Source organism: Delphinus delphis, chromosome 3 (assembly GCF_949987515.2).
Source record: "Delphinus delphis chromosome 3, mDelDel1.2, whole genome shotgun sequence".
Lineage (NCBI taxonomy): Eukaryota > Metazoa > Chordata > Mammalia > Artiodactyla > Delphinidae > Delphinus > Delphinus delphis.
This window is the reverse complement of record NC_082685.1, coordinates 80,742,147-80,755,290: the sequence shown is the minus strand read 5'-3', so window position 1 is coordinate 80,755,290 and position 13,144 is coordinate 80,742,147. Positions and strand designations below refer to the sequence as shown.

At 40.1% G+C, this 13,144-nt stretch overlaps 1 protein-coding gene across 3 annotated transcripts in view; it reads left to right on the top strand.

Annotated features, from left to right (window-relative positions):
* NREP (neuronal regeneration related protein) overlaps positions 1-11,952 on the top strand; it is a 28,992-nt gene extending 17,040 nt beyond the window's left edge. For all 3 annotated transcript variants that reach the window (XM_060009010.1, XM_060009012.1, XM_060009009.1), the window contains 2 exons: positions 6,380-6,457; positions 10,732-11,952. In XM_060009010.1, coding sequence (XP_059864993.1) covers positions 6,380-6,457; positions 10,732-10,857 — 204 coding nt within the window. In that variant the 3' untranslated portion in view covers positions 10,858-11,952. The remainder of the gene's footprint in view (positions 1-6,379; positions 6,458-10,731) is intronic.
* Positions 11,953-13,144: the final 1,192 nt, after the last annotated feature.

Genomic DNA, 13,144 nt, shown 5'->3' with positions numbered 1-13,144 from the left:
CCATAGTAAACATATGCACCCAAAGCAAAGTTAATACCAGTGGGCTTAACCAGTTTGTGAGCTATGAACCCGGTTGTCTCTCCCACCCTCATTTCTACAGATTAAGAACTTACCAGGCCATGGAAAAACCGGGAGTGTCAGCAAGTGTTGTAATACAGCAGTGCCCTAAAAGGCCATGCCTTCCTTTCTAGCAGGAGGGCATTTGTGGTTGAGTGCAACAGTCAGGTGCTTGTAAGTCTTTCTCTGTGATTACCCGTTGTTACCACAGCCAGCTCCTGTGTGTGTGTGTGTGTGTGTGTGTGTGTGTGTGTGTGTGTGTGTGTGTGTGTGTGTGTGTGTATTTAAGTTAGGTCGCTGCATGTTTCACTTAGTTCTCGAACCAGAATGTTGGCCAACTTAGGGACCAACTAACACTTTTATTTTACTTTCCAGAATCTGCAGAGGTGACGTACACTATCTGAATGACCCAGTGTTCTGCATATTTATCTTTTGGTCTTCTAATTGCAGGTCATTTCCCCCACTGTGTACTCCATCTCCAAGCAGCATTCACAGGGTTAGGCAGATCTCTAAGAGTGGGTCTCTAGAGAGACAGCTCAGTGCATCATCTTTTGGCACCATCTAATCTTTGATGTAATGCTGTTCAGAGAAAATGACCTTGTAACTCATTTATGGTTTCAGTTTACATTCTGCCCTCTCCCATGACCAGTAACACCTGGGAGAAGACTGACTTTTGAGGGAGATTCTTAATAGCACCACTTCAAAGGGTATTTGCAGAAATGAAGAGCATGTATGTGCACATAAATTCTCCTTGTATTACAGTACTGGGTTTCACAACCTCCCAGCCAATTAGGCAGAATAGAACTTGGCTCCACGCGCGCACACACACACACACACACACACACACATTGGCAGAGAGATGATAAAATATACTCCTTTGCTGCTCAAAGAATTAATTATGCAGGTTGGACATCTGCCACTCTAGTTCCCTCTCCTAATTGCTGGGGGTGGGCACCTATCCTTGGTAAGTCATAAAAAGGCCATTGTTTAAGCACATAGAATCCCACTAAGGGTAGAAAATAATATTATAATTATGGTCATTAACAAGCAAGCCATGCAACATCTTCATAGCAGGTTTCTGAGAAGTTACGTTAACCAGCGAAATAAGCAGCGTATATGTCTGTGGTATACTTAGGCTCCGAATAAAGCCATGACCCTGCTTTGAAGATTGTTCTCATATAACAGTCTCCCCAAAGAAATATTGATAAAGACAGTAAATGAGCAGAGGAAAATACGAATTTAGAAACAGGTACTAAATAGATATAGTTCAAAATTTACATGCAGTTTGGTAGAAGTGATAGGAAGCATGTCAATTAGATTGATTCTGTATGTGGACTATACTGTTGGAAAATAAATAGCAGGTTTTGCCATGAAAAGCTTGAGAGGTTAGAAAAAATAATTTGAATGATAATCTAGTTGGCATTTTGAGGGGCCGGGGTACCTTGCCTGAGTGGTCTCTGATTCCTCCACATTTTATTTTTCTAATTTGGCAATAATCATTGCAAGCTAATTGTCTTATAGACTTTAAAAAATGAGGTTATTTTTCACTATGCATTGCCCTGAGAATAAAACAAGCCTGGAAAGAAAGAAGGAAATAAAGATTACAAAAGGCAAAAACCATGAGCATTTTCTTCTAAACTTGTATGCAGTGATAGACAATTGAAACTTAAATGCCCAACCATCAAATACATTTAAGGGAATGAGGAAGAAATAGTACCTTTTCTCCATAAAACTATATTAGTGGGTTAAAATATATAAAGTATACTTGAAAGCAAAAAAAATTGGTTTTAACTAAGAATTGCTCATGGATATCTAAATACATATCTATCATGATTAGTGTATTTAAACCAACATGATTCTTCATGTTCTGTTGTTTCTAAACATAGTCATCAATGAGATAAATGTGGCATTATAGAAAAAGACGCAATGACTAACATATTCAATGAGCATAAACACTCAACCTTCCCCCGAATTCAAGCAAAACCTTTGCATGTTCTCCAATTTAAAACATTAAAATATTTCATCCCCTCTGTATTTTCACAAATACTGATGTTTTCTTAATTGCTGAGGCTATAGCTTGCTTCTCTGATTCCTGACATCTGGAAGAGCAGTATTCGAGAGGGTTTGAGGATTTTACTTGAGCAAAAACAAACAGTTGTTTATTTTATATATGGAAGACAGTTTTAAGAGAACACACTTCTCTTGTGAAGACTAAGACAAACTTTGGTTTACTTGTTTAATAAAACAACAGTTGTGAGGGATTCCCATGTGCTTACATTTCTGAGGTGCTCACACCACCACCACCACCAAGAGAGAACTTGGTGAAGTTTAAGAGAGGAAAAGTTAGTTTAACCGGTCTTCATGAAAAACACAAACTTGAATCCAGAAACCTGAATGCAAGGGATACAATTTAAACCATGTGTCCACTTTCGGAGCATCAGTTGACTAATACCAAGAAGAATGAACAGATTTGGGGTCCAGCAAGCACAGATGCTCTCCGGAAAGATAGATCAACTTACCTTCTTTTCTGACCCACATATTTATCAGCACTCAGAAGCCTCTATCACAGGATCATTGTCAGCTTCTGATATTCTGAACTAGGTAAGAAGCAGCCTGTGGGGTTGCATCTGTGTCGTTACTATTGTGGCCACTGAGAGCTGTAGCGAGATCTGGCCGTGGAGGTGCCTCCCCCCACAGAGTTCATTACATCCTTACCCCTCAGCCTTCTGTCTTCCTTGGCTTGCATCTGGCAGCCATCACATACCCTCCCAGATCCCTCGCTGCCACCCTTACTTCCTCTCTTGACAGCACTAGTGGATGTCTTGCTAAATGTTGGTTTTGTTTGTTTTTTTAAATTTGTTGATGGATATTCCAACTGCTATTACAGTTGACATAACCTATACATTTTTTAAAATTGCACTTAAAACACACTGTGTTAGTTTCCTAGGGCTGTCAAAACAGAGTACCCCAGACTAGGTGGCTTAAACAACAGAAATTTATTTTCTCACAATTCTGGAGTCTCGAGATCTGAGGTCAAGGTGTCAGCAGGGTTGGTTTCTTCTGAGCCCTCTCACCTTGACTTGTAGATGGCTGTCTTCTCCCTGTGTCTTCACATGGTCTTCCCTCTGTGTAGATGTGTCCTGATTTCCTCCTCTTATAGGTACACCAGTCATAATGGATTAGGGCCCACCCATATGACCACATTTTAACTTAATTACTTCTTTATTACCCTATTTCCAAATTCAGTTACATTCTGAAGTATTGGGGGTTAGGACTTCAACATATGGATTTTGGGGGAAACACAGTTCAGCCCATAGCACATGCTTTAAAATGATCTTTTAGAGGATCTATCGCCCCTGCTGTTTGCCTCCCCTGCCCCTTGATTTGAGTTCCTAGGAGTCAGGAACTCTATTTTTCTTCTTGTGATATCCAGAGTCTATCTGTGTGCAGCACGCTGCGGGCATTTCACAAACTCATGGTGAATGCCTGCATGGACAAAGGTATTCTAAGTTATTTGAGAGTAAGGATAATGATTGTCATTGATTTTTTTCCTCTTAAGTCCTTCATGTTAAGAGTCTTCAAAACACCACAGGTATAGGAATGAACAAAGCTGTAATGTAGGTAGCATATATTTCTAATAATCTACCACCTTTTCCCCAAACCAAAAAATAAAAGTTTAACTACTCCCCTTTAGATTCTGTGTCCAGGGATATACTGAGTTCTTAGAGACCAGCCAGACAGGTGTTAAGAATGTAATTGAGATTCTTATATGTCCCTGCCATTTTGGGCTTAAAATTCTGACTCAGAAGGAGACAAGATGAATTTACCACAAGGCCAAAGTGACATTTATTTTTCGTAACATATACACTGATTACTTTATGATTCACACACTAAGAAAATGCCTAATTAGAAATGCCCTTGGTCAATCTGTAGCTAAATTAATATGTTTCAAAAGAACAAATTTGAAGTAGGGAAGGAACTTTCCTTAGTCATGGATTTGCCGGCAGATACTCATTGGCATACAGTCGCTGGCTGTTTTTCTTTAAAAAAAAGGAAATTTCTTGGAAAAAAAAACTTGTAATAAGTATTGTAACAGTAAGTATAATAATTTCTGAGGGGTAAGCTATTTTTCCCTACAGATCAGACTTGGGTGGCTTCAGTATTCATGTTTTGGACCTAGAAGTTAAATGCTAATGTAGTGTCATTTTGTTAAAGTAGAATATCATAAAAAAGCATAAGAAAACAGATACAACATTTACTTGATTTTGCTTTTCATTGCATCCATGTGTCTACTATGTTTCTACATGTATTTCTATCAATGTTTTTGGTTTACAGTAGAGTATTATTTCTTGCTGATATGTGTCATGTTTTTAATTATACTTAAAGCATGCCTTGAAAAGCAGTAATGTAGAGATGTCATCATCTTTTATCTATTTATTTGAGTGAATTTACAGTAGGTCCCAATTTGAGATCTCCTATAATTTCCCAAAGTGGGATTCTGTGTGCTGTAACTTTCTTTTAAGCCTTAAACAAAGCTTGTGTATCTAAGATGGCAGTTTTGTTCTTTTCACCCATTCCTGGTTCAGGGGAATGTCAGTGGTGGCTGTTTGTCCCAGACGAGGCAGATGGTGGCATTCTCCTAGAAGGAACTGAGCAGAGCAGGGAAAGCTGAGCAAGAGGCAGGAGTTTGGGGTTGGGGGAACCGCATGGCCCAGAAAGCAGACCCAGTCCGAAGTCAGAAAACAGGCCCAGTTCTTGCAGCATGAGCTCTCAAATATTTAAGACCTAAATGTGTGTGGTGGCTGTGGACTGGTGTAATTTTGAAAGAGAGGTGGTAGGCAATTTGCATTCTGGGATAATTCGAGGGCATCAGGATGGCGGAAAGAACCCAGCTTCAGAACCTGGGAGCCTGGCTTGAGTTTGAGTCCTATCCTACACTGTGTGACTTTGGGCAAGTCATGTGACCTGTCTGAGTTTCAGTTTCCTCTTCGCTGTAATGATAAGACCTATTTACAACCTACCTTCAGGATAAATTAGGTAATGCATGTAAGATTGCTTCGTACAGTGGGATGTGCCATAAATGTCCCTGGGGTTGAGCAAAGATAGTTTCTGTTAGACTCTCCCACAAAACAGGCACAGCCGTCACATTTTGTGCCTCAGACCCCCTGACCGAAGTGACTGATGGGGACATTGAAAACATTGCAGTCAGCCCGATGATTAGGCTACCACATCTAGTGCTTTCAAACATAAACAAAAAAAGACATACAAGTCTGTTAACCAATTAATGAGGTGTAATTCTTAATATTATTTATTAAATGTGAAGCTCATTTACAGCATCCAGAGAATCAGATCTGGAGGGAATCTTACCTAATTTTTCCCCTCCCTTCAAGCAGGGCTGTATCAAATGTAAATTAGCCCTGACAGATGGTTGTTGGATTCGGTTTCTAAATTTCTTAAAGAAGATTTCACAGTTTTCCTCTCTAAATTCTTTTAGTAATTTAACAATTCTTATGCCAAGTTCTTCCTTACAGCTGACCTAAATCTGTAGTTGTAATTTAAGTCCTTATCCCCTCTCCTGCCTTTACCAGAGATGGAGAACAGCTAGTCAGCAACCTTCTTAGGATCGTCATAACCCTTTTTAATATTGAAAGAAGAGTTGCTCAGTGGGACTCACTCTCTCCACCTCGTCCCACCCCTGCCCCACCCCCATATGCAACAGCTAGCGTTTTCTGAATCATTCATGGCGATGCCACCAGTCCCCTGCCCTGCCCCTCTCTGAGACACTTGGCTACTTTCAGGCAGCTGGGCAGAGTATGTTGTCAGCGGACATGTGGATCTGGGGAGGATGCAGGCTGCTTCTTCCTTTCCTCCATATGTTTTGTGCATAATTGAGCCTTCTAATAAATGAATCAGGATTTAACAGTGTTTGGTGGGTACATGACACATTTATCTCATAAACATGGAGTTTTGCAAGGATGCTTATCACAGGTTGCTTTGAAAATTAGGCCTCCCCAGTGCCTTCGTTTGCTCAGGCAGTAAGCCACGAAGCTACCACTTTGCATGCTAAAAGATAGCACTGATTGATATCTCTGCTCTGCTGGACTTGGTCTTGGAAGACATTGAGCTAAAACTCTCCTGAGTGCAGTGTACATTCAGAAGCACACTGACAGTCTGAAGAACTGACGGGCTTCCCCAGCACTCTAAGTTGCAATTGGCAAATAAGTGACCATTGAGGAGAATTGAGCTCATTAAGCTGTTCCCAAGAGGTTTCAGAGTGGATCCAGTTTTTAATCTGAATGTGTGTACTTTTATATCTCTCTAGGTTTCTTACCCAGAGCTTTCTGTCTGGGTCAGTCAAGAACCATTTCCAAACAAGGAAATGGAGGGAAGGCTTCCTAAGGTAAGATCTCTAGCTGACATTTTGTTAAGGTTTTTTGGTTTTTGGTTTTTGGTTCTTTTCCATTTAGAAACAATTTCAAAACCCAATTATTTCTAATTTTAATACTCATTATTGTCTACTATAATAATCCATTAACCTGATACTATTATGACCTTGGAAATAACATATACTACAAAAAGAAAAAGAATATCCTAAAGTCCTGTGACTCTTACAGTTCATACTATCTTTCTTTCTTGACAAGTCCAAAGTCCAAAGCAAATTTTCATTTAAGAATCATGGAACCAATTTGTCAAATGTACCTTTTGCAGGTTTTTATTTTGTTCGTTCCATTCCTGGGTGGATAAACTCAAATATGAAGATATCTAACTAAAAGTTATCTTAAGAGTATAAGATGGTGACAGTTTTGTCTGGTAATAATACCTGACTATCTGATAAGATTACCCATGAAACAAAACAGAAAGAATATAAAAAAGCTGTTATATTTTTTCTTATAATTTTTAGCCTAAAAATATTTTCTATAAACATGCTTTCATTGTTCAGACATCTTAAGGCGTGACAATTCTCTGCCTTAAGAAAATTTGTAAAATTTACATTTTAGATTTTAGCAGCATTTCAAAACAGCAACAACAACAACAAAAACATTTACCAGTTTTTACTGTAGATACCTTTGGACTTTCCCGTTAGGGTAAATATCAATTTGACCTTAAGCAAGGAGGACTGTACTTTTTACCACTGACCAATTGATTTTGCAATTAAAAAAAAAAAAATAGAGTCCATTGAAAATAAAATTTCCATTTAAAAATTTCTTAAGTGTAATTGACCAATGGAGAGGACTCCCCAGCTACTACCGTCATTTCAACTTTGGGAAACTATCTTACTTACCCTTAATGGTTTCAGCAATTTCTTATCTTTTATTAACAGGCAGACATTAGTTAAAGAGATTATGTCTACTGGCAGTTTGCACTGGAAGAAAACAGTTCTAAATCACTTTTAATCTTTCAGAGAATTTCTGAAGGTCAAGGCTGAAATCATTGGCAGCAAAGTGGGTGAACCAAATGATTTGGGCCCTGCCTGACCTAGAGTTGCTCTGATCTTGTAGAGTTGGAGTGGAGCTGCGCTAAAATACTGGAGCTTTACTTAAAACACACCCACACCCCACCTCCTCAGCAGGACCACACCACCAGGAGCGCCGTATAGTCTAGACATTCTTTACTGGGCCACCTCAAGGCATAATTCCCCTGAGTAGCTGAGAGGAAGATGTGATTATGGAAGAGAAGGGGGAGAGTATAGTCTTTTCATTAATTCCTGCCCCATTGAGGCATCCAGAGGTCCTCTCTTTGATACTGGTGGTATCAACCAGAGGGGTAGACTGGGCAAGTTCCTCAGTGAGGTCAACAGTGCCTCCCTTTCCTCTTGGAAGGCCAGTCTGTGTCCTAGGCCTTCCCTGCATTGAGGTATGCTCCAGGGGGCTGGCATAGTGGATCCTGGAATTCAGGTCTTCTGTTATTTTGAGTTCTTTCCTCTCTAAATACATGAATAGTATTTCAAGCATAATATATTTGTCCTTTTTCTAGCTGTTGCCTTCTGGAAAAGCACGTCTTTGCATAATCATATGGAAAACAATCTTGGCTTACTTGGCCCAAAGCACATTATTGAGTAACTGGGGGATTCATGTACTAACAGTCATGAGCAGAGAGGGCCATCCTACCTGAGGTACATCAGCGAAGGGACGTCTAGGAGCACATCCCCTCCTCCAGCCTTCTGGATTACTCAAGTTCCTCAGTCCTGTAGGGACCATTATATGGTGGATGATAGAGGAAGATATGACACTGTGTGTTTGAATTCTTGCAAGGCCTTACTTGTGGGGAGTAAGACATCTTTGTGTCTCCTCTTCAAAATACCTCCTCCCCTTGCTGCAGAAGCTTGAAATTCCTTTAATGGGGGCAGAAATATCTTTTTTTGTTGTTAATGAAGGACAGGAGGTAGGGACTGAAATCTAGTAAATTCCAGCCTCCAAAGGGAGTATACACAGAACTTTATCTCCCCAGGAGCTCCCCAGGGTGCCTCGTAGCAGAACTCCCTGCATGGTTTACCACCACTGCCTTGTTATCCTCCAGTTATTTAGGTGTCTCCAATACAGCAAATTAATTAAGGGCAGGCTGGAGGGACTGCTTTTGTCTCCGTTGACTTAAAATCTAATAGAGTGCTCAATCCATATAGTAGGCACACAAAACATGAATAATGAAGGGAAGACATGCGTGAACATTTTGGGTCCTTGAAAGAGAAAAAAATAGTAAACGTGATAAATTCAAATCTGAAATAATCTCCTTCACATTTTTTTTCCTGAAAGGACTTCTTTCCCAATTACCCAGATCCCACCCAGCTCTTTATTTCATTTTGTTGTATATTTTTTTATGGAGATAAGAGATTAGTAAAACTGAGACTTATATAAGGACCAACTGATGTTCTATATATTCACTTCACAGTAAGTCTGAAGGAGGCAGTGTTAAGGCCAGCCATGCAAAGAGTATAGCTGTTGAGTGAAATGTGTTATGAACTTTTGATTTCCCTTTCTAGGCCTATGACAGTTAACAGCCATTGAATTCTTCATTTGCCCAAAACTTAAGCTTGTCATATCCTGAACCATGATGCTAACTGGTTGATAGGGGAGGAGAAACAGACATTAAAGACATCAGGACTACAGTGGATTTCTTTTTTTAGGTAGTGGGATTGCATGCCAAAATCTCAAGATTGAAATTATTTTCACAAGTGAAGGGAACTGCCCAATACAATGCTTTGGGATATTTATCTAGATCCTTAAGTGTGTGTAAATGATGAATTATATTTTAATTTAATTTTCTGGTTTGGTTCTGTTGGTATTTAATGATACCAAAACAACCTCTAAATCACAAACTAAGACTGGAGCATTAAAGTACGTACTGAGTGGATTTCATATACGTTCTAAAAATGTTACATGCTCTCAAAGTCTGAGATTTTTTAAACATATTTAGGTATAACAGATGTTTAATATGGGAACCCTATACAGTAAATAAGACTTCTTAAAGTTGAATTATCTGTTACATTTAGTTCACGCTGGTGGCTGCTGAAAACATTTATTTGGTTTCAAGTTGCTTGGAAGTCCCTGACTTCTGAATTTAAAAAATTTGAATAAAGTAATTTGCAGATCACAAAGCAAGATTATCACTTTAACCCAAGTACTTATATTCAGTCAAATTGGCTTATTATAACTATCCTGTTAGAACATGTAACCTGAACAAAAAGGAAAAGAAAAAAAAAACAGATCTTTTAAAACCATAGTGGATAATTTTTTTTGAGACAACTCCAGTAATTAAGTGTTAGGCTAAAAGAGACTCTTGTCAAATGTTCACTGTATTCATTTCTGAATGAGGCATAAAGTCTAGTTGTGATAAGACCTTTATTTTGCATCATCGTTTGGGCAAATGGGCTTCATTGTCCTGTCCTCTTGCTGTTTGGTTGTGATGGGGAGCTTCTCCCCGTGGGTACTCAAAGGATCATCAGTCACAGTGCGTTTGGATTCTCCTAGTCAGAAACACGAAACCCTCACTCATCAGGATCGTGAGGAGAGACTAGAAGAGCCCCAGTCAGTCCAATCTAGCTGAATCTCACTCTCTTCTGGCCTTGGTTTCCCACTAGTTTCCTCTTTTCTGCAGCCGCCGCCTTCCCACCCCCAGCCCACATGATTATCCTCCCAGACACTCCCCTGCCTTTGGGACCCACTTCTGGTTCTTACTATAAGGCCCATAGGGACTGTCCCAGTTGCTTCTAGAATAAACTGTACATAAATTACATTTGTGCAGTTGTGGCATGCTTTAAATATTTTTATTATGTATTAGAAAACAAGTATCCCCACCACGGCCGCTGAACTCTTTAAAAAAAGTGTTAGCACTCCTAGGAACACCTCTCACCCAGTCTTTTGTCGGGGGTCCTATCGGGTCCTGGAAACTGTCTTCAGGAACCTGACTCTGGGGAATGCTGTCTCCTGCATGGCTGGGCCCAGCCATTAGGGATGTGCTTGATGCCACTGCAGCCACGGCAGCTAGTGTTTAATTACTTCATGCCCCGACAGACCTAATATTTACATTCAGGTGAACTGTGTTTAATATGTAAGCTCTGCAAAACACCAGGAGTTCAGGGATAAAAGGCGGGAGAGAGAAGCAAAAGTTTTCAAATGGTTTTAGGAGCGTGACTCAGTGTGTCTCTTTTCTGTGTGTGTCTGTCTGTGTGCTCTTCAGGGAAGACTTCCTGTCCCAAAGGAAGTGAGCCGCAAGAAGGATGGCCAGACCGAGGCTGCCTCCCTGCATCCACTTGGCAGCAGTGAGCTCCACTCCCCGGGAATCAGTTACCTCCTCTCTTTTTAATCACCTCCATTTGTATTACACATGGTGTATGGGTATTGATGAGGTCATGGTATCATATATGGGATTTTTTTCTGTGTAAATCATCAAGTATAAGAAGAAACTATGGGACTCTGAGCCTTGCTTTAGAGAATTTACAGTGGACAAATAGGTATCATCAAACCAGTTTTTAATCATTCTGACTCAAGTGAAAACGCTCAGAATTTCACACTGTGAATCCACGTTTACAACCCTTACAGGTGGGCCTTCAGGCCTGGTTTGCTACGACGATGTCTTCCACAACTCAAACCCCCTCTGCTCTCACACAACCGGTCCACTTCTGCCTTTTCACTCACACAGCTCCCGACTGCTTCTTGCAGAGGCTGAGAGTCCCCATTTTTTTTTTTTTTTCATTTAGATGTAACAAGCCTAGTAGTTTATGTTCATCAATTGTCTGTATATCTCTATATTTTATCCATGTACTCTTTCGATGTATAGAAGTAGTTTGAAACTCATTGTTTCCTTGTGGTAAGTGATCGAGATGCTGCCACAGGACCTGAGACACTGATGAATGGTGCTATTTTGGACTTTCAACATGCTCCTTGGCAAGGTAGCTCTGATGGAGTTATTTTTTATTTTCATGTTCTAAGAAGGTGTTGGTACTCTGTTTCCCCGAATGTTGTTCTCTAGACTGGATTGACTTGTTCTCCTTGTGTCTTCAGTGTGGCTTTCTTCTTCAGCGTTGTAGGTTGAGTGAGTGCCACCACAGAGCGGTAGAGACCCATGTCTCATGGGCTGGCACTCCTGGACACGCAGTCACTGTAGCGGGAGCAATCACAAAACTGTAATTTCCTTACCAAATCTCTTCCTTTCCATAGCCTCGCCTGCCTCACTTAGAGAACGAAAAGCAATAATTTGACAGGCATTTTTAGGTGTCTCTTTTGGTTCTTTTCATTTGAAAGAATATTTGGGGAAGAAAGGGCAAACTTTTTTTTTTAACAAATGCCCTCTGAAAAAAATCTAAAAAACTGACATCTCAGTAGGAACATGAAAATTAGACCTTTCCCAAAAATTAGGTTGGAAAAAAATGTTTTTACAAATTTTTTTTTTTTTTAAAGGCAGAGCACTCTCTTTCGGCAGTTCTGATAAGCAAGGTGTAGATTTTACATTTTTGTCCTTGCTCCCAATGAAATGGATAAACAAAAATACAATCAGACAATACCATCCACTCATGGAATGTTGTTGTGTTAGCCAGTCTGAAAGCCCACCTTAATTTTTATATAACTGTCTTTTAGCTCTTCCTTTGACAGGGCAGGCTTTGTTCTGAACTGTCCCGCTTCTGACTGTTACACATCAACCGACGCATGCACTGCACTTCTTCGTTCTCTTCTCGCTCCCCCATTGGCCTGAGTTTCCTGTGCATTTACCCCCCTCCCTCCTTTGTTAGAATAGGTATATCCGCTGTGTAAATAGAGCAAGAAAACAGTATTCTGCATCTGTGGCATTTCCGTAGAGTTGCAGTTGTGTACTGCTGAATATGCAGGCTTTTGTAGCAATGTGATCTTTACTGATGCACTCACAACAAGTACCCAATGTATTTTAGCTATTTTAGTAGTATTCAATAAATATGCAAGCTGTATGGTAACTGGCTTGGCTCGTCATTGGAAAGGCCTACTTTTGAATGCTTTCACTTGTTCATGTTAATTCATGTGCTCTCAGAGCCCCAAAAGTAGACCCAAGGACAAATATCAAAAGAGATAGAATCAGCTGTGCCTTTCATGCATTTTCCCTTCTGAGGGTTTTATGAGATTAGGGGCTAGGCAGTGGCTCATTAGGATGGTATTTGCAGAGCTGCCTCTGGGTACAAAGGAGAATTAAACCAAGACCCTTTTATTTCTATATTTTTTCTCTTTCAGGGCACTCCCACACACCTCAAAACACTCTTTTTTACCCCTTGCCATAAAGACCTACTCTGTGGTATTCTTTACCCATCTCAAAAGATACCTGACCTTGCTGCTTCATGGAATACTTACACACACACACACAAAAGTGTACAAATGTATAAGACAAAAGGCTTTATCCACTTGTAAGTGGATAAAAATTTGAGATAGGATTTTAAATCATGAATTCATATATAGCCAGCTACCTGGAATCTAGCAAATGATAAGCTAACATCACAGCTGGGAGGAGTTACATCTTGTCTTCTTGCCCTGGTTAAACTGGAACAGGAAAGGTGATGAGGCCAGGCCAGGAGGACGGTAGGCTGGGTTGCTTTATGCCCCTCTGTGTTAATCTATTGCCACATAGCAAA